This window comes from Artibeus jamaicensis, unplaced genomic scaffold (genome assembly GCF_021234435.1).
Source record: "Artibeus jamaicensis isolate MK-2021 breed Jamaican fruit bat unplaced genomic scaffold, CSHL_Jam_final scaffold_286, whole genome shotgun sequence".
Lineage (NCBI taxonomy): Eukaryota > Metazoa > Chordata > Mammalia > Chiroptera > Phyllostomidae > Artibeus > Artibeus jamaicensis.
This window is the reverse complement of record NW_026522034.1, coordinates 3,678,831-3,699,524: the sequence shown is the minus strand read 5'-3', so window position 1 is coordinate 3,699,524 and position 20,694 is coordinate 3,678,831. Positions and strand designations below refer to the sequence as shown.

General features: G+C 51.5%; 2 protein-coding genes across 2 annotated transcripts in view; one reads left to right on the top strand and one right to left on the bottom strand.

Annotated features, from left to right (window-relative positions):
* The window catches only part of CCDC33 (coiled-coil domain containing 33), a 117,681-nt gene extending 114,902 nt beyond the window's left edge, over window positions 1-2,779 (top strand). The window contains exons 19-22 of the mRNA XM_037134513.2: window positions 94-215; window positions 1,140-1,226; window positions 1,597-1,710; window positions 2,556-2,779. Coding sequence (XP_036990408.2) covers window positions 94-215; window positions 1,140-1,226; window positions 1,597-1,710; window positions 2,556-2,663 — 431 coding nt within the window. The 3' untranslated portion in view covers window positions 2,664-2,779. The remainder of the gene's footprint in view (window positions 1-93; window positions 216-1,139; window positions 1,227-1,596; window positions 1,711-2,555) is intronic.
* A 1,612-nt stretch (window positions 2,780-4,391) lies between these two features.
* Window positions 4,392-19,772, bottom strand: LOC119041324 (cholesterol side-chain cleavage enzyme, mitochondrial). The gene is made up of 9 exons (XM_037134555.2): window positions 19,458-19,772; window positions 14,763-14,918; window positions 13,029-13,225; window positions 11,843-12,046; window positions 10,884-11,041; window positions 6,270-6,436; window positions 5,915-5,993; window positions 5,269-5,466; window positions 4,392-4,689 (listed from the first exon to the last, which is right to left on the bottom strand). Exons 1-9 carry the CDS (start codon window positions 19,724-19,726, stop codon window positions 4,558-4,560), a joined length of 1,560 nt encoding a protein of 519 aa, XP_036990450.2. The 5' UTR covers window positions 19,727-19,772; the 3' UTR covers window positions 4,392-4,557.
* Between the last annotated feature and the right edge of the window lie 922 nt (window positions 19,773-20,694).

Below are 20,694 nucleotides of genomic sequence, written 5' to 3'. Positions count from 1 at the left end.
AGCAGATCAGACCGGGGACATGGAGGTAGGAAAACCGGTCTCACAGACATCTGTGGCCATCTCACATGCTGTGGACTTCCCCGGGTCCTACAGGAGAGAACCTGCCTGTTGACCAGCACACGGCGCTGCTGGCAGAAAACGCAAGGCTGCAGGCCGAGCTGGATAAGAGCCGCCACCAGTCAGCCCCCAACACTCTGCAGCAGCAGGCCCTGCCGGTAAGAGCCACAGGCACAGGCTTCCCGGGGTCTCCAACGTGCCTGGTGTCTCCAGGAGTGCCAGCCCTCAGGTCTCGCTCTTTCTCCTTGGGGAACACACATGGGTTTGAAAGCTACACCTTGACCCTTATCTAGCATTCTGAGAGAAAGTAAGCCCTTGCTGGGCCTGGACCCCTGATTCCTTTTGGCACCTGGCTGGCCTCCACTTGGGCTCCACACAGACCTGTCAGAAACTCCAGTATGAAGCATTTCTGGAGGTTGGTACAGCCTTAGAGAGCCCTTTTCCACCTTCCCTGATGGACCCCAGGGAGTTGGGAGCAGGGGACCTGGCAGAGAGGCTGCAAGAGACGATGGCCCAGGCCACTCCAAAGGCACAAAGACCCTGCCAACACAGATGGGTTCCCAGGCTCCAGACATGCCCGGGCCCCACTGCACTTCTGAGGCCACTACAGGCACCCTGCTCTATGCAAACCCAAGACAGGACATTTGAATTACAGAAGGGAAGTGGCCCAGGGCACGGGAGAGTTTTTCTCTTCATCCCAGGACTCACAGGAGGTGAGTTGTGTTTGAAAGCGCAGCTAATGCGTGGATATCCAGGTACAGCAGCGGGGGAGCCCTTGCTTCACAAAGAGGGTCACTTCCTGCACCAATGAGTACTCCCTTGTGCATTTCACATTTAAAAACTGATGTGCAAAAACCATGTGCCCAAAATCTGTGTGGAGAACAGCTGTGGGAAAAAAGCACAGGCCATGCCAAGTCTGACCTTCAGGAAGAGGCTGCAGCCCTGGGTCTGAGCTCTGCACAGGAGAGCTAAGTTCAGAACTCAGACCCGGCTGGTTCCTCGCTCAGCATCTCCTGGCCTCCTGAGCTCACAGGGCCCTAACCCCCAGCTTGGCCATGCGTGAGTTTCTACTTTGCTTGCAGGATCACCTGGACGACACTTCAGACAAGTTTAACCTCCTGGCCAAGCTGGAACGAGCTCAGAGCCGGATCCTGTTCCTGGAAAGACAGGTAGCTGAGGCAAAGCAGTTGGTCAGACTGGACAACCTCACCACTTGGTCCATGAACAGGGTTAACTCTTGGTGTATGAGCAGGGTCAGGGCTCACCATGAACAGAATTGGGGCTCAGTGTGAGCAGGGCCAGGGATCACTCTGAGCGGGGCTGGGGCTCAGTGTGTTGGGACTCAGGGAAGATCCGTCTGAGTCTTAATCAGACTGTCACTTGGCCCCTCTTCACTGAACTGTGCCACCCTGGGGTCTCGTGGGAAGTTCACGTTGCCCAGGGTTTTGCTTTCTGCCCAAAAAGTAGCTCTGGTTTCAGATCTCAGAGGTGGGCCCTGTTAACTAGAGGTTACCCACCTGTCCCTCTCCTTGGTGGCAGTTAGAGGACTCAGCTCGACGCTGGGGACGAGAGAAGCAGAAATTGACCACACAGCTGCAGGAGCAGGAGCACGGCCTGGGTCACCCCTCAGACTCCAACATCACAGACCAGCCAGTGAGTGATCCCTCTGGAATTTCTCCCTGGGATTCGGGCAACCCCCACTCTGAGTCTCTGGCCTTGAGAAAAACTGTCCAGGGGGCCAGCTCCCCGGCTGCAATTCAGAGGACAAATCTCAGCTTCTACTCTATTACCAACAGAAGTCCTTGCCTTTTCTCAACCCCTTACCTCTCTAAGGGGACTAGAAAACCCTGCCAGAACTACCTCCTCCCCACAATGGTGGTGAGAATAAAAAAGGAGGTGGTTGTGGATGAAGTGCTGCCCACTCGGGCACTTCTCGAATGCTCTGGTTGTGCCTTAGGACTGGATTTGCTCATAAACAACGTAGCTGCGGCCACCACCCAACTCCATCATGCCTAATATTGTCCCATAAGCACACCCATGTTGGGCAACTGAAACTCTGCAGACCTGCTAGAAATTGGGAGTATGTTGCCAGAGAGAAGCATTGCCAGCTTCCCCAAAACAAACAGACCTGCTCACAACTGTCCCTTCAGCTGAGCCCGGGCCATCCAGCCCCCAACACAAAGCCCCTGATTGCTCCTGCTCTTGAGCCATTAGCACTCAGCTCACTTCCAGGCTACCAGCGAGGCCTTTAAATACAGGGGAACTGACAGGAAACATAGGGATTCCTTTGCAAATTCACTTGCTGGGCCCCAGAGACTCTTGGAGAAATTGAATATGACCTGCTGTGGTTAAATGGGCTTGGAAATCTTTGGGAAGTCATGGCCCTCTAAGACATGGCTTGCTAGGCAAGTTGTATTTGGATGCCCACCCCCAACCCCCGGATGGGGGAGTGGGGGGGAGAAGGGCAAACTCACCTCACTCTGCTTTGCACAACACAGAATCCCTCAAACGACGCCAAAGACTACAGGGAACCTTCAGAACTGGACCCCTTGATGCCCAGCTCAGAGGCCAAGTTCATCAAGCCCTCAGACTCCCAGCAGACCTGAGTTTCAGCTGACCTGAGTACTGGAGCAGTACCTTCACTGTGTGCTGGGGCATCTTGTCCCTACCCCCTAAAAATGACTTCATTAAATGTAAGTCAGAGAACATTTGCCTCTCCCCAGGATCAGGGCGGCCCGAGTGGCCACTCAGGCCCAGCTTCCTCCTCCCAGACCCCATCTTACCCCTGGGCCCTCTGCTGCAGTAGAATAGCCTCCTGCCTATCCTGGGAGCTGCCATCTTTGGAGAGCCAAAGGCCACAATGGACCAAGGAGGGCAGGGACAAAAGTCCTTCCAAAGCGGGAGCCTGGGAGACAGGCTTCCTCTAGACCTCCGGAAGAAGTGAGATCACTAGAGCCCAACTCTTTTGGGATATGTGAGGGAGGCTGGGACTTTCTACCTGCCCCCAAACATCTACCTCAACTAAAATCCCTTCTTTGAAGTTTGGTTTATCTGTCTCTTGGGAAGGGAAAAACTTGAAGCCTGCCTGTGGCAATCATTACATGTTAGTGTGAAACAGCCCATTAACCAGGGCCAGGCTGAACCTGCCATATTTTAGTCAATGCAGCCAGGGACAGGGAAGCAGGTGGCACTGAAGGGAAGGGGTCTGCCACAGAGAGAAGGCCTGGGTTCTAGCTGCAAGCATGCTGTGTGACCTTGGGTGACTCAAGCCACCCCTCTAGGCTTCAGTTCCCCCTCTATCCCATGCAGAGCTCAACCTCTCTGATGGTAAGGCCCTTTCCAGCTCTAATATTTCTGAGTCAAAGGTGACTCTGAGGAGAGAAAGGAAGCAGGAAGGGTGGAGAAAGACAAGGAAGAGGATCGTGATGGGCAAAAGCAGAAAGGCTCCAACAGTGGACTCAGAACCTGCAGATCCTGGCAGAAGACTTCAAGCTAGCTGGGCTGCTGTCCTGAGCAAGACTAGCTGCTCTGTCTGCTGGCAAGACTTAGACTCATGTAGCTGAGGGCCAGGAAGGGTCAGGCACCTGGTTCAGGTCAGGAGTTATGGAACTCAGAAGGGGCAAGGGGGCCAAAATTGAGACCAGTGTCAGGCAATTCAAATATGGACCAAAGACTCTGCTACAGTCTCTGTGCCTTCTGCCCAGAGCTTGGACAAGTGGGCATGACCCCCCAGAGAATGATGTTGAGGCCGTGAGGAAGCTCAGAGAAGGGTAAGGTGGGCCAGAGGAAGCATATTGGCCTTCTGTGCCCAGGGTCAGCCAGCTCACACCAGCCTCTCATCTATAGGCTGGGCCCTGACCATGTCTAAGACTCTGGCTAGACCTTGGCAGGAAGTCCTCATGACCTCACCTGGAACTCCTTCCTACCCAAAGTTCAGCCAAGCAAAGCACTACATGAGGCTCAACTCTGATAGGTGGGCCTTCCCCAGAACCCAAGACTGACCCACACCCCTCATGCTGCCCTGTTCTCTCAGCAGAGCTCCACCAGGTCCTCTGTCCCTCTACCTGCTGGCCCCAGCACAGTAGCAGGAGCCCCCATCTGCTCTGCCTCATCCTCATCTCCAGGCAGCAGGAGGCTTGATCCTACTGGCTCCTGAGCTACTACTGTAGGTGGGTCGATCCCAGCAGCAGTAGTTTCAGGTGTGGCTGCCTCAGGTACCCCATTGGTGCACAAATCCAGCTGTTGACCCAGGTCAGAGAGCATCTCCACAGGGGTGATGGGTACCTTCGGGGCCAGGTGGAAATGAAAACACTTCACATAGTTCAGCCCTTTATTGCCTTCACGGGGTGGAAGAAGAGGGGAAAGAGGTGGGGAAAAGCGGAGTGCCTCCACTGAGCTGAGGCAGAAAGGAGGAGAAGTGGGGGAACGGGGGCCGAGGATGCAGACACCTCCATGGGCCCGGCCCAAGCCCGGGCCTTCCTTCCACACCATTCTCCGTGGTCACACCTGGGGCAGGTCCTGGGTTAAGGGCCGGAAGGTAAAGAAGATGGGCTGGTCAGGCATCAGGATGAGGTTGAATGTTGTGCCCACGTCGCTGAGATGTTGGATTTCAACTCTGAAATTCTCCAGAATCTGAGAAAGAGGGGTGGGCTTAGGGGACAGGTCAGGAGGCTCCATCTCCCCTAGGCCAGGTTCATTCGCCTGTAGGCAGTGCCTGGTACGTAGGACTCACTCCAGCTCCTGCCTAACCCTGCTCAGTGCCTGGAAACACACCACTAGCGCCGCCTCCTCGCCTCAGGCTTTCACTTTCGTTTCTACAAAACCTTATCCCACCCCACCCCCATCTCATCACCACTTTGGGGGGACAGATGGGGGGGACACCAATGGATAATAAGTGCATTGGTCCAAAAGAGGAGGCAGCAAGGAATTGTGGGGGAGGGATCTGGACAGAGATGGGAGTAGGAGGGGTGGTGCCTTTTTTTCCATATTGATTTTTTTTAGAGAGAGACAGAGAAAGACATCAATTTGTTGCTCCACCCATTCATGCACTCATTGGTTGCTTCTTGTATGTGCCCTGATCAAACCCGAAACCTTGGTGTATCGGGACAACACTCTAACCAACTGAGCTACTCAACCTGGGCTGGCGGGTTGGTGCTTTCATGAGGGCCGAAGCCAGCCCAGGGTGCCCGGAGGTCCCCAGGCTAGACTCACACGGATGAGGAAGAGGGTCATCTCGAGCTCGGCGATCCGTCGGCCCACACACTGCCGAATACCCCAGCCAAAGCCCAGGTGCCGGAAGTGGATGAGGTCCTTGTTTTGCCCCAGCCAACGGGTGGGGTCAAATTTGTCCGGATTGAGGAAGAAGGTGGGGTCTTGGCCCATGGCATAGACAGCCACCTGCACCAATGTCTGAAGACAAGGCGAGCAGAAGCCTCAGTAGGCCTCCCCTCCTCATAGCCAGGAGCGAATCCAGTCTTCCCCACTCCCATTCCCCCGCCTCGCTGCCCAGCTGTCCAGCAGACACTGCCCAATGTGTGACCTTGAACAAAACCCCACTCCTTCCTGAGCCTTGCCCAAGACTGAAGCCACTAGGCCAGGGATGGCCCAAGGGATTTTCCTGCCCTTTTCTCAGCATCAGAGGGCCCCTAAGACCCTTGTAACCCGTGGAGTTGCCCTCCTAACCCTGAGCTCCAGCAACATTGTGGAGCTCTGCCTACCACCTCTGCCCTTCACACTTTGCTGCTGCCAAGGACCCACTGGCCAGCTCCAGGAAGACAGGCAGAATCTGTCTGAATGCAACTGCAGTCAGCCCAGCCTCCCGTCTGACTGACAGGGCCTGCAGCCCTGCTGTACCTACCTTGGCAGGAATCATGTAATCTCGAAGGACCAAGTCATTTGCAAGATATCTCTGCAGGGTCACGGAGATGGGGTGGAGTCTGCCAGAGAAAGACGTTCAGAAGCTAATGCCCGGAGGCCAGGAAAAAGCCTCCCACCCAGCATGGCATCTCAGGCCCAGTGGCAGCCCCCCAGCGGAATCTGGAGGCAGGGCCAGGACTCTAGTCTTTCCTCCCCATTCCCAGCTGTTTCTCCCAAACTTCTCATTTCCTGCTACCAATCTCCACCAGTCCATTTTTATAACCCTGTTCCCAGGCACCACACTAGCCCTGCCCAGGGTTGGGGATTGGGGCAGGCATGAGTGGGTGTGGGCTTGCCTCAGTGTCTCCTTGATGCTAGCTTTTAGAAGCGGGACCAGCTGCAGCATCCTGCTCGTGTCCTCCCCGGCCTGGTGCCGGGCAGCCAGAACCTCCTCCCGCAGCATCTTCTGCACTCTCAGGCTGCGTGCCATCTCATACAGGTGCCACTGCAGTGTCATGGATGTCTGGCAAGGGGTGTGGGGTGAAGAAGACCAGGAAGGCCTGTTATTCCTGATGCTTCATTTCCAAGAACCTCTCCCCACCCTCATCCCAGCATCTAGAGACCATCACCTACAAAAGCAAAGTTAGTTCTAAAGACAAATGTCCCAGAAGGCTCTCTCTCTCTAGCCCAGGCAGAAACGTTTGGGGCAGCACCTGTCCCTACCCTGGCTTCTCATGTCACCAGAGGCTACCAGTTCCCCACCAGCACAGGGCACGCACCCAGACAATGGTTTCTCCAGAGGACCTCAGAAGCCTCAGGAGGCCCCAGCTCCCTTCTGTAACAGCTGTCCGCTGACTGGCTCTCATGCCTTTTGAAATGCCAGTTAAACGAGCAGCCCTCTCCCCAGTAGAACATCCCCAAACCTTCACATTTGCCTATAGCAGCCAGGTGGGGAAGAAGGCTCAGATAATTAAATCAGGACCACTGCCCTGGTTCCTGTCCATGTTGCAATTAGCATGTGGTATATACTGAGACAGACCAGCTAATCTCAGTACTAGCAGCAGCATATTAGCCCTTCCCTGGAGGTTTGAGTGAGCCTCACCAAGCCTCATGGTCCCACATACCTCTGTGGCAGGGCCTCAGGCTGGTGCAGCCCTCCTTCCTAGGGTTTGAACATGTGTTGTTGCAAATATCTTACCAAGAATCACACTTTTGTCTGAGAGGTTTGAAGACTCTCCTTCTTCCAGTAGGAGGAATCACAGAAGTGTGCCATCCAGCCACTTCCCAGTTTGAAATCCTTGCCTGGTCCCGCCCCCCAGATTCCACAGGTCAAGTCCTGAAGCTCTGACCTAATGTACAGGGTCCCCCAACACCTGCCCACTGCTCCCAGCCTTGCCACCAGCTCTCTCCAATATGCACTCTCTACTCAAGCTGTACTGAGCTACACACAGCCCCTGAAGCCCAGAAATTTTTCTCTGGCTGTTTTGTCCTCCCAGAATTCCCAGCCTAGGAAGCCAGTCTGTACTCCTTCAAGGCTCCAACCAAATCTGTGCATTTGTCCTCACTATTTCCAAGACTGGACAGAGTGGCTACCCAGGAAATACTTGTTTATTTAGGTAGTCAACTAAGTTACTAGTTGTGTGACTTTAACTAAGTTACTTAACCTCTCTGCGCCCCAGTTTCCTCACCTGAAAAATGGGGATAGTAGTAATATTGCTCATAGTTTTGTGAACACCAAATGAATCAGTACATGTGAAAAGCTTAGGCCCTACCTACATATAATGCATGCTCAATAAACGTTACCTAACAATGACAGCTGGTTCAGCGCAGGCAAGCATTTTGTGGAGGTCCCTTCTACATAACTGACAAGAGCTAGGTTTAAGATACACTCGAATGTTCCATCTGCAGCCTGCCACAGGGACTGAAAGTCCTCCACTAGAGCACAGTATAAATAAGACACCTAGAAAATAAAGTTACTCACCCAAGGGACTTTGACACATACTTCTCCCTAGTCCTGAAATGCTGTTCCTCCCCTCTCCCCCCGGCAGCAGCCTTGAAGACAGAAGCTGAATTTGAGCTTCTCTATGGAGCACTCCCCCGTCCCTCTCCTCAGCATTATCACTGCCCAGTCCGGGCCTGCTCATCCCGCCCTGTAACAAAGTGTGGCGGTCGTCTGTGCGCATGCTCTCTTCTTTGTCAGAGGCTGAATTGGGCTCCCCCAAATCCACATGTTGAAGTCCTCACCCCAGATATCTCACAGTGCGACTATATTTGGAGACAAAGTGTTGAAGAGGTAATAAGGTAAAATGAGGTCCGTGGGATGGCCCCACTCTAACAGGTGTCCTTGTAAGAAGAGGCGATCAGGACGCAGACACACAGAGAGGTGACTGTGTGCAGACCCAGGGAGAAGAGGAGTCTCTGAAGAAGCCAACCCCGCTGCCACCTTGGCCTGACTTCTAGCCCCAGAACTGTGAGGAATGTAAATGTCTGTCGTTTAAGCCATTCTGTGTAGGGACGTTGTATGGCAGCTCTAGCAAACGAACCTCCTCCTCTCTGAGCCATTGGAAACAATTGGGGTCTATCGTGTTCATTTTTATGGTCTCACTACCTGAATCACAACTAATAACCAATAAACACTAAGTAGTCAACCCTCCATATCACAGTAGCATGAGAAGGGTTAAGATACTGGAGAAAAAAATGGTACACAGGAAGACAGGTTTTGAGTTCAAGAAGAGAACATCGTGGGGTGTTGGGCTGCTCGTGGGAGGGCCCAAGGGAGACACCACAATGTGGGGGAGGATGGAAAACAACCAGAAGACCCTAGAAGGCAGAGCCAGGGCAAATTCCACCGGCTGCCAGCTTTTCTGAGGTTCTGCCTGCCTGCCTGAAACCAGTGAGCTGCGTCCCCCACACGTGACTGAAGGACTTCCCCTTTAAAGACTCCATGCAGGACCTGGGCTTGCCACCTATGTCTCCTTACTCCCTTCTCATAGGTGAGGAAAAATTGTTGGAGAGTTCCGGCCAAGGTGGAGGTATAGGTAGAAACTCTTCGCCTCCTTGCAAAACCAAAAGGAGGATCATAATCAATCTAAAATCAATAAACCAGAAATGCCAGAAAATCAAACTGCATGGACTCTGACAACCAAGGAATTAAACAGTCAATGAGACCAACCAGACTGGTAAGATGGGTGGATGGAGAGAGCCGCAACCAGATAGCGGACCGCGTGGGCGGGGCTGGCTGAACAGACACTGAGACTCAGAGCTGGCTGTGGACTACAGTACAGGTTGCCCTGGTGGGAGAAACTCCCAGTCTCACATGAGGGTTCCAGTTCCGTTGCTTGGGAAGTGTGCTTGAGCCCAGCAGGTGAACTGCATTGCTCCCTCTCTGGCCCCTCACCTGCAAACAGCTCCACAATGCAGCAAAGAGGGTTGCCTCACCTTGCTGAATACTTAAGGCTCCACCCCTTACCTCGTAACAGGTGCAATGTGACAAAGAAATAGGGCCCAAATGAAAGAACAGAACAAAATTCCAGAAAGAGAACTAGGCAATAAGGAGATAGCCAACCTATCTGATGGAGAGTTTAAAGCCCTGGTAATCAAGATGCTCACAGAACTGACTGAGCTCAGTCACAAAATGAAAGAACAAGTGAAGGATGCCCAAAGTGAAATAAAGCAAAATATACAGGGAACCAACAGTAACAGGAAGGAAACCAGGACTCAAATCAACAATTTGGAACAAAAGGAAGAAGTAAACATCCAACTGGAACAGAATGAAGAAACAAGAATTTTTTTTAAAACTAAAGAGAGGCTTAGGAACCTCTGGGACAACTTTAAATGTTCCAATATCTGAATTATAGGGGTTCCAGAAGAAGAGGAACAAAGCAAGAAATTGAAAACTTATTTGCACAAATAATGAAGGAAAACTTCCCCAATCTGGCAAAAAAAAAAAAAATAGATTTCCAGGAAGTCTAGGAAGCCCAGAGAGTCCCAAAGAAGTTATATCCAAAGAGGAACACAGCAAGGCACATCATCATTAAGTTACCCAAGATTAGAGATAAAAAGAGAATCCTAAAAGAAGTAAGAGGAAAGGAGACAGTTACCTACAAAGGAGTTCCCATAAGGCTATCAGCTGATTTCTCAAAAGAAACCTTGCAGACAAGAAGGAGCTGGAAAGAAGTATTCCAAGTCATGAAAGGAAAGGGCCCACATCCAAGATTACTCTATCCAGCAAAACTTTCATTTAGAATGGAAGGGCAGATAAAGTGCTTCCCAGAGAAGGTCAAGTTAAAGGAGTTCATCATCACCAACTCATTATTATATGAAATGTTAAAGGGACTTATCTAAGAAATTGATGAAGATAAAAAACTATGAACACTAAAATGACAACAAATTCACAACTCTCAGCAAGTGAACCTAAAAAACCACAACAAAAACAAAAACTAAGCAGACAACTAGAACAGGAACAGAATCAGAGAAATAGACATCATTTAGAGGGCTTTCAGTGGGGAGGGGGAGGGGAAGAATAAGAGGGAAGGGACAGTGAACAAGAAGCATAATTGGTAGGCATAAAATAGATGGGGAGAGGTCAAAAACAGTAGAGGAAACAGAGAATTCAAAGAACTTATGTGTATGACCCATGGACATGAACTAAGAAGGGGATGCTGGAGGGATGGGGATTCAGAGCAGAGGAGGGATAAAGGGGGGAAATTGGGAAGACTGTTATAGCATAATCAGTAAAATATACTTTAAAAATAATAAATAAATAAACATTTTAAAAAAGAAAAATTGTTGGATCATCAACCTCAAGTGATGCTCCATAGGCGACTGACTGGACCTCAGTCTCCCGGGAGATGAGTATTTAGGAAATGGTATCAGGACAGGGAGATCTTCCTGACACGGGCAGACAAACTCATGGGGAAGGGACACGGGGGCACAGGAAAGGACAGAGTGTGTCCCTGCAGTCACCTCACCGTGTCCACGCCTCCCGCCAACATCTCCGTAATGTTGGCCTTGACGTCCTCAAAGAGCAGCCTGTTATTTCCCAGGAGGCTGTAGAGGATTCCTGGGTAATTGTCGAAGTCTCTTTTCTGTCTCAGGTCCATGTAGAAGTTCTGGGTATATTTCTCAGCTGGGGACAGAGGGGGGGGGTAAAGAGTGAGGCTCTCTGTGCCCGGAGGGAAGGAAGAGACCCTTGGTTAGAGGTGGCACCAAGGGCTTGAGGATTCTGGAGCCCGGTGCTTTCTAGGCTGCCATTTTACTAAGCACATACTATCTCCTAAGTCCTTCCTATCTGTTTCTCTGTCTAATTCTTGACCAGTTTGACGGAGTAAGTGATATCATCCCCATTTTACAAGTAAGGAAACAGAGGCCCACAGAGAGTAGTGACTTGCCCAAGGTCGGACGGGCACCAGGAGCAGAGTGGGATTTGACTCCAGGTCTGGCTTGGTCGCCATACTCGAATCAGCTTTCTCCACCCTGCTTTACTAATCCCTCTCACCCAAGTCCCAGTCTGCCACCAAGCACAGCTGGGTCTAAACCACTGGTCCATAACCCAGGTTGGGGATCATGGGCTCCTTGGAAGAATAGGATAGACATCTTTGATCTTCCTTCTCCATAAAAACCTAACCTTCCCCAATGGCTGGCCTTCAGCCCACCAGTTCCAGGGTTTCTAGGACCTCCCTGAGGCCCATCACCGCCCACCAGAAGATGGGCTTCCTACATGGCAAGTCAGTGCCCATTGGCATAACTTGGGACAAAGAGGCAAGCAGATGCTTGGGGCTTCCAGCCGTGTGTGTGTGTGTGTGTGTGTGTGTGTGTGTGTGTGTGTCCGTGCCCCCATCAGGGCCTGGGTTTCCCACCCTCTGAGGCAGACAAGGCTCTCCAGGCCCCCAGACTGAGCTGCGCAGGATCCAGCCAGAGGAACCCTCACCTTTACTGAAAATCACATCCCAGGCGGCCACATGGTCCCGCCATGTCTTGGTCCTGAGCAGGCGGAACAGGTCTGGGGGGAGCATGAGCATGGGGACACTGGTGTGGAACATCTGGTAAACGGCATCAATGAACTGCTGGGCCTCAGGGTCCACGATCTCCTCCAACAGCCCCAAACGCTCCCCAAAGATGACGTTGGTGATGGCTGCAGGGATAGGTGACAGCTGAGGGACATTTTCCAACCTGGCCACCTGAGGTCCTCAGCTCCCAGGAACCTGCCAACACATGGAATCTCCTGCCCCCAACCTCGTCTCCTTCAGGTAAGAAACAGAGGCCCAAGGTTTATGAGGCTGAAATTTCAGGGCTGAGGAAAACTGCCCTTCTGGCAACCACTCACGTCCTTTGGAGGGGCAAAGAGAAGAGCCCGAAAAGGGATCATTTGGGTGGGAAGCAGTCTCCAACAGAGTGGTCCCAGGTTGGGATGAAACTACTTCACCCACCCCACCACCAGCACCCCAAGCAGGCTCCGGGCTTTGCTCCTGGGAAGAGATATTTCTCTTATAATTGACTGCATTAGCCAAACGCTTCCTGAAACAGCCTGGATAGGAGACTAGAAGACATAAAACCCTGGCAATTGGCGGTCCGGGACCCACTCTGGCTGTACTGGAGAAGCCACAGCCCCAAGTTTTTCCCACCTATGAGGTCAGAAATTGGAACGCTGAATTTACTCCAAACTCTGGGAACCCCAAAACCCCTTCAGTGAGCAAATGGTCCCCCCCATCATGCCACCAGGCCTTTGCATTAGCTGTTCCCTCTCCCTGGACTGCCCGACATCCTTACCTTGTCTGGATAGCTTCCATAGCTCCTTACGTACCCAATTCATATTAACCACCCAGCCCTCCCCTCCCCTCCAAGACCTCAAAATTCTGTTTTAGGAGATAGAATTTGCAGAATGGAGGGCTGAGGGTGGCAATGGGGACCTACATTTTGGAGATCCTTGCCCGCACGGCACGGATGCTAGATAAGAGTGCTCAGCTCCAGCTGGGGAACGGATGACAGAGGATACGTTCACTACTAGCTCATCCCAAAGGCCAATCCTAACACTTCCTATGCTGGCTGGGTCTTAAGGTGGCGTGCAGGGTTCTCCCAACCCCAAGACAGCGGCCAAGCAGGCACAAGCCCCTTACACTCAAAGGCAAAGCGAAACAGGTCATCACTGATGTCGCCTGAGAACTTTCCAGAACCCTGCTTGATGCGTCTGTGCAGGACACTGACGAAGTCCTGGGATACTGTGTCCAGCAGGGGGATGAAGTTCTTCACGGCATCTGGAGTCATCACCTCCTGGTTCAGGGCCAGGCGGTCTTTCTTCCAGGCTCCTGACTTCCTGTGGAAACACAGGCCCTTGGGCCCTCATGGTCACAAACCCCAGGCTTGGCACACACAGAGGGACTGGCTGGGCTCTCCCAGGAGGCCAAGCCACAGCTCAGAGCTCAGCGCTCACGTGCACCCGCCCTGACCTCCTCCCAGTACCCTCTGACCTCCCACCAGCTCATCTCTTCTGCTGGGCTCAGGGGAAGAGACGGGAAGAAACCGGATGAAGGAGGACAAACCTGACTGCCCCCTATTGCTGCTGCGAGCCAGGAACTAAGTCTCTTTCAAGCCCCCTGGTCTTTGCCTTGGCTGTAGGTGTGTGCCTTCCCCGCCACCTCCACTTCCTCCTGGCTGTCGCTCACCTCCTGACCTTCAAGGGCCCCTGTATGTCATCTCCTCTGATCACCACACGGACACAGCTGACCCACCTCTCCGCTGCACCCCTTAGCATGTCCCATTATGGACATCGGTGGGGACCTCAGGTGTCCAGAACTGGGTTAATGATAAACTTCAGCTTATGGCCCACTCTTGAAGACAGATCCATACAAAGCCCTCTCTAGTTTGGAGGCTTTGTTTGTTTGTAAGAATGGTATTATAGAAAGAACAAAAAGAAAAAAAGAATTTTAAAAAAGAATGAAATCATAAACTCACCATCCAATAGGACAACTAGGAACGTTACAGTAATTTACATGTGTCCACCTGGTCCTCCCCAACTGAGGGGACCACCCATCTGACAGTCTTGCCTGCTTTTGTGTATAATTCTACCTGATCTCCATATATTTCTAAAATATACTTTCTTAAAATAACTTCTTTAAAAAGCCGTCATGCCTTTTTTTCACTCAATTTTCTCTCTCTCAGTAACCTCTGTACTGTGTGTGGGGGAGGGGGTCACTGAGGTTGTTCACTTTGAGTGGCACATGCCACCACTCACTCGTTTGTGCTCCTCTTGGGCATTTTTAGGTGGTTGCCTGGGTTTTGCGCTTTGTGGATGGCGCTGCTGCCAGCGTCCCGGCACCTTCCCTTCAGGCTGCTCTTACAGCGTGTCCCAGGGAGCGGAACTGCTGCGTCACAGGATCGTGCGCAGTCAAGTTCAGGTTGCGTCCGACTGTTTTCCAAGGTGCTGGCACCAGTTCTCACCCCACCAGCAATCTGTGGGAGTCCTAGTTGCTCCGAATCCTCACCAGAATCCGTGAGGAACAGCATCGTGGGAAACAGCGCTCATGACAGCGGGGCCCTGCCCTACGTGTCACTGAGGGGCCTGGCACAGGTCTGGCGAATAGTAGGTGCTCAATAAGATGGGACTTTAATGAATGAACAATAAATGAGAACTTTGCAAGGTCTTTCATTATGCATTCAGATCTTCGGCGGGCACAGCAGTTCACCATCACTACCACTTGTTTTATGGAGGCAGGAAGGTAACGAGGATTTGCCTGGAGGCCCCAGCTAGAAAGGACAGCGCACGCGTGGCCCAGCCCCGCTCCCCCACTTCTGCCCTTGCCACAGCCGCCCATGATCTCCCTCCAGCCCCTGGGAGGTGTCCCAGGACTCACTTGAACAGGACTCCGATGGGTCTCTGGTAATGCTGGTGATAGGCAACCCAGGGAGGGATGCAATATCGTTCTGGGGTGGAGCCCTCACACTTAAAAAGAAGGGCCACATCTTCAGGGTCGATGATAAAAACCGACTCCATGTTGCCAAACTTCTCCCTGGAGGAAAGGAGAAGGGTTGCTGTGTAAGAATTCCAGGAGAGCTGCATAAACCCTGTGCAATCGGGGAGGGGGGGCGGGGGGGGGAGCGGGGGCGGGGCTGGGATGGGGGATGGGCCTAGGCTCAGCTGTAACCACTCCGTGAGTGAGAGTGCAGAGCAGACGGCCCTGGCAGTGGATTCTGTTTCCAACACATTCTTGCTGCCTCTCACCCCCTCTGAGTCCCAGTTTCGTCTTTTATAAAATGGAGATGAATACAGTGCCTGTGTCACAGGGTTGCTGAAGGGTTAGAAGGAGCCTAAGCCTTTGTATAAGTGACAGTTTATCCTCCTCTTACTAGCCCCCCGGCGGCTGACATTCCACAGCATGGCCTCCAGTCCCAGCCCGTGCCCACTCTCCTTCCATGGGCCGTCAAGCCCTCCATCCCCAGCTCCTCCCACGCCCATTCTTCCTGAGCGTTCACACCCTCAGCACCCGCTCACCCAGTGCGCAGCTCAGAAACAGGGCACCTTCCTGTCACCACCGGTGTGGCCCTGATCTGGAATGACTTCATGTGGCTCATTAGGCAGGTCAGACACAGGCCAGTCGATCCTAGGCTCTAGGACTGAAATTTTAGGAGTGGCCATCTGCCTCCAAAAGTCACAGGCCTGACAAAGCACTTCTCTATTAAAACAACACCGACCCAGGTACAGGCTGTTGACATAAGAAACATCCAACACTGGTTGGGTGACTCAGTTGGTTGGAGCGCCCTCTCATGCACCAAAAGTCTGCGGGTTCAATCCCCGTCAGGGCACGTAGGGGAGGCAACCCATCAACCTCTCTCTCTCTCTCTCTCCCATCAGTAATAAAATATAGATGTAGCCCTGGCTGGTGTAGCTCAGTGGGTTGAGCACGGGCCTGGGAACCAAAAGATCGCGATTCGATTCCCCATCGGGGCACATGCCTGGGTTGCAGGCCAGTTCCCAGCAGGGGCCAGTTCCCAGCAGGGGGTACAGAAGCAACCATACACTGATATTTCTTTCCTTCCCTTCCCTTCTGAAGATAAATAAATAAAAATTTAAAAAGTATATAGATATAGATATATCTTCCGGTGAGGATTAAAAAAAAAAAAAGAAATGTCCAAACTTGCAGAGAATTTTATTAAGAGTTTATTTGAGCCAAAACTGAGGAATTGCCAGGAAGCAAGATCTCAAATGTGCTGGAGACCAGAGAATGACAGTTTTGCAGCTACCTTCATGCATTTGGAATTCAGGAGGGAAGAAGGGAAGATTACAAGGAGGTGAGAGAAGGCAAGGTGGGAAGTGGACTACGGGAGAGTTGACATTAGGTGCTCTCTCCAGGTTGGTTCGCTTTAGAAGGAAGGGTCTGAAAGAGGCATTTCAAAGGTGTGTTATTAACCTGGATACACAGAAACAATGGGCAGGGGTGGCTTGCGGCAAAGACAAACCTTTTACTAAAGAAGTTAAATACCTGGGGCCTGACTACCCCCAGACCTGCCCAGTTAGGAATCTATGATCAGTAAAGTTAATTTCCACAAAGTCCCTTTTTTATCTTCAAGACATACTTCCCAAAACACTTTGCAACCAGTCTCTTTTAAAATACACAAAAATTCCACTTCTCACTTGCACCTGCCTTTGTGTGTGTGTGCCTTTTGCATAGGAAAGTTAATGCTAGATACTCTTCAAGGCAAAATACTAGAAATATATACAGGTGTTAGTTCAGTTTTTCTCTCTCTCTATCTCTCTCTCTCTATCTCCCTCTTTCTCCCCCTCTCTCTCCCCCTCCCTTCCTCCCCCTCCTCCTTCCCCCTGCCCCTCCCTTCCCTCTCACCTTGCTCCTTCCCAGAAGAAAGAGAGGGGAAGGAGGGGTTGGGAGGAGAGGGGAGGAGGAGAGGGACAGCCTCTGCTTTAACCGCTGACCTAGAAACCCTGGGCCTACCTTCCCAAGTCTCCCAGGAAACCCCCTCAGTGTTTTTCCAGCTACTGCGAGTCTGCACACCACTAGCTCCACATCCGGACCCTGGTTCAGCAGTGTCCTTGAACTGCTATTATTATCAATTCAGCTTCTGGGAATGGAGCCCAAGGCAATGATCTGACACGGGATAATGTTGCCTGGTGAATGACATTCATCACCATCGTGTCTAACAGCAGAAAAACCCAGAGTCTGCTTTAAAGTATTGGCCAAAAAAAGTATGGCTTATCCAAACTCCGGGCTATAATGCTGCCTTTTAAAACTATATGAAAGAGAAAAAAGGAAAGAAGTCCTCAATATACTGGCAGGAGAATGGATAAGGCTTCCCAGGCAGTGGGTTGAGTTCCCAGTTCCCAGCCTCAACCCTTCCCAGATCCCTATCCTGTTGGGGTGCTGGCCTTGCCCCTCAGTTCTGTGCATCTCTGGAGCAACTGATTTTGCTCCTTCCACTTGGCCTGGCTAGAGCTCCTCTTCTGCAAATATCCGTCTTGCTTTGTGCCAGGAAGAAGTTGTCCTCATACCTGGCAGTCGGACAACACCCAACAGCGTATGTAATATATCCACATTCCTAATGGAACATAAATATTATCAAAATTGAGACTGTATCTGATTTCCATTTATAATTCGTACATGTTTCTATTTTCCAAATTGTTCTATAAATATGAACAGAAACAGCCTTTGTATTAAGAAAAAAAACTACAGGGGTGGGAGGAGATAGAAAAGTGAGCATAAATAGTGATGAAAGGAGACTTGACTTGGGGTGGTGAACACACAATACTATATACCAATGATGTATTATAAAATTATATCCCTGAGATCTATATAATTTTATTAACCGGTGTCATGCCTGTAAGTTCAATTAAAAATAACAAAAATATCCTGGCTGGTGTGGCTCAGTGGGTTGAGTGCTGGCCTGCTAATCAACGGGTCACCAGTTCAATTCCTAGTCAGGTCACATGCCTGGGTTGCAGGCCAGGTCCCCAGTAGGGGGTGTGTGAGAGGCAACCACACTTTGACGTTTCTCTTCCTCTCTTTCTCCCTCCCTTCCCCTCTCTCTAATAATACACAAATAAAATATTTTTTAAAAAAAATAACAAAAAGAATAACCTAAAGAATTTTTATTTTATTTTATTTTTTAAAACTTTATTTATTTATCTTTAGAGGGGAAGGGAAGGAGAGAGGGAGAGAAACATCAATGTATGGTTGCCTTTCATGCGTCCCCTGCTGGGAACTGGCCTGCAGGGAACTGGCCTGCAACCCCGGTTTGTGCCCTGACTGGGAATCAAACCTCGATTGCCTGGTTCACAGGCCCGTACTCAGTCCACTGAGCTATACCAGCCAGGGCCAAGAATTTGTATTTTAAATGATTTATGTTTACTCAGAAGTTTATCATTTCTAGGCTATACGTTAGAATATAATGGTGACACGCTGAACCAGAAGTCAGACAACTGGAGTTCTGGCACTGGCTTTGCCCTGATGAGCTATGTGACCTTGCGAGACTCTTCTCCCTGAGCCTCAGTTTTCCCATCAGTAAAATGGGGGCATGCTGCAAGGCTCAGGTAAAAGTGACTCAGGACACAGAAAGGGGGTTGATAAAGAGTTCCTCCTGGGCCATAGGAAGCAGGGACTCACAAGGGATTACCCTGAAGTGAGACTGAGGGATGGAGGCACAGACAGGCCTGGGGGAGAGAGGGGCGGGGACCACAGACTCAGGAGCAATCTTCTCCCAAGCCTGACACTTAGCCTGGGGCCTTCCGGCCTCCAACCAGCTGTGGAAAAGGCACTTCAGGCTTCCAGATGGGTTTGGGGGAGAGGGAGGAGGTGTTGAGTGAGCAGCTGGACTCCTCCAGCCCCCACCCAGCCAGCCAGCCAACATGTCCTATCATGCCTTTTCCCCACCACTCACCGTAAAGTGCACATACCTCCTCATGCTCCCTCTTTGTGCCAACCACCACCTCCACCACCTCCCATTCTGCTCAACTACTCTCTCAGAAAAGAACCCAGGCATGGCCTGAAGGTGACTCACCTTAGAAACTACTAACCAGGACAAGCAAAGCCTGCCGCAGGGGGCAGCCCTCAGAGACCTGTTCCCCTGCTCGCTCCCTGCCAACACCCCTGCCCCCCCACCATGCTTACCCCCGCCCCTCACCGCATCACCTCATCACCCTACCGCCCAGAGTGGCAGTGCTCAGAGGCCCAAAAAACAAAATCCCTTCTTCCTGGCACAAAGCAAGATGGATATTTGCAGAAGAGGAGCTCTAGCCAGGCCAAGTGGAAGGGGCAAAATCAGTTGCTCCAGAGATGCACAGAACTGAGGGGCAAGGCCAGCACCCCGACAGGATAGGGATCTGGGAAAGGTTGAGGCTGGGAACTGGGAACTCAACCCACTGCCTGGGAAGCCCTATCCATTCTCCTGCCACCATCACCAGGCATAAAAAAAAATGAAGTCAGAAGGTGGACGAGAGCCTGAAGTGGGCGAGCAGACAGTTTAGGGAGGGGAGCACAGCAAGGCTGCCCAGGCGCCTCTCCCTCCCTGTCCCACCAGCCCCCACCCTGTGGCACGCTTACCTGTAAATGGGGCCATACTTCTGGAAGTTCTGGACTTGGTGATAGTGTAAATTCTGTGAACCCTTCTCCCTCCAGAAATGGTAGAGATTTAGCCAGCCATTGTCACCAGGGGAGGGGATCTCACTGAAAGGGCGAGGCACACGAGTGGAGATTCGGGCTCCCTCTCCAGCGGGCACCCTGGTGTGCCCTGGCCCCTCCTGTGGGGCACTCAAGAGGGGCTGGCAGCCTTTGATCAGGACTGAGCGCAGAGGAAGCCCCCTGACCAGCATGCTGTCCCCACGGTGGCCACAGTCCCTACTCCTACTGCAGCAGGGCCGGACAAGAGATTGGCTGTGGGCCCCTGGGGCCCAGCTTATTATCTGCGAGCTCAAGGTCGAGGCAGAAGCTGACAGAGCAGGCGACTACACTCCTCCTTGGGTTGGCTCTCGCTCACACGGCCCCTCCCAGACTGTGGTAACCAAGGCTCGGTCTGGAATTCCTGCAGCCGGAGAGGTCCTCCAAAGCACAGAGACCCCTCCGTCTCTATCTTCGGTGCCAGCCCCAGCAGGCCCTTCAATTGGTACAGAAATGGTACAGGTTTGTGCTTTTCCTCTTCTGGGGCCTCTTGCTGACCTCTACAGTGGGACTCAGCCACTGGCGGACACCCATCAGGACCTGCCAACAGCCTGGGCTTGGGGACAATGGGGGCCTGAGAGGAGTCTGTAGGCACCTTGCAGCTTTGGGGCAACATACATCTTAATTGTGACCCCGCTATAAATACATAAAATAAACTGTTTTGCATAGTTCCTTGAATTTGTTTTTGTTTTTATTCTTTCTTCTATAGGTCCCTGATTTTTGAAGTCCTACTTTCTCTGCTTAGCCCCCAAAAAATACATTACACATATATATGTATATGTATATGTGTGTGTATATATATATACACACATGTATGTGTATATATACACACACACTATTTTCTGAAAATGCTGTCATTGGCAGATAACACTATTAACATTTTAAAGGTACTCACTACTAACTATAAAAGTATATTCAGTTACAGTCATATTTTGCTCGTTGCCGAACACTGAGGGAAAGGACACACAAGAGCCCTGGCTGGTGTGGCTCAGTGGATTGAGTCTTGTCCTGTAAACCAAAAGGTCATTCGTTCAGTTTTCAGTCAGGGCACATACCTGGGGGCTGCTGGTTCGATGCCAATCAGTGCGCGCAAGAGGCAATGGATGGATGTTTCTCACATCAG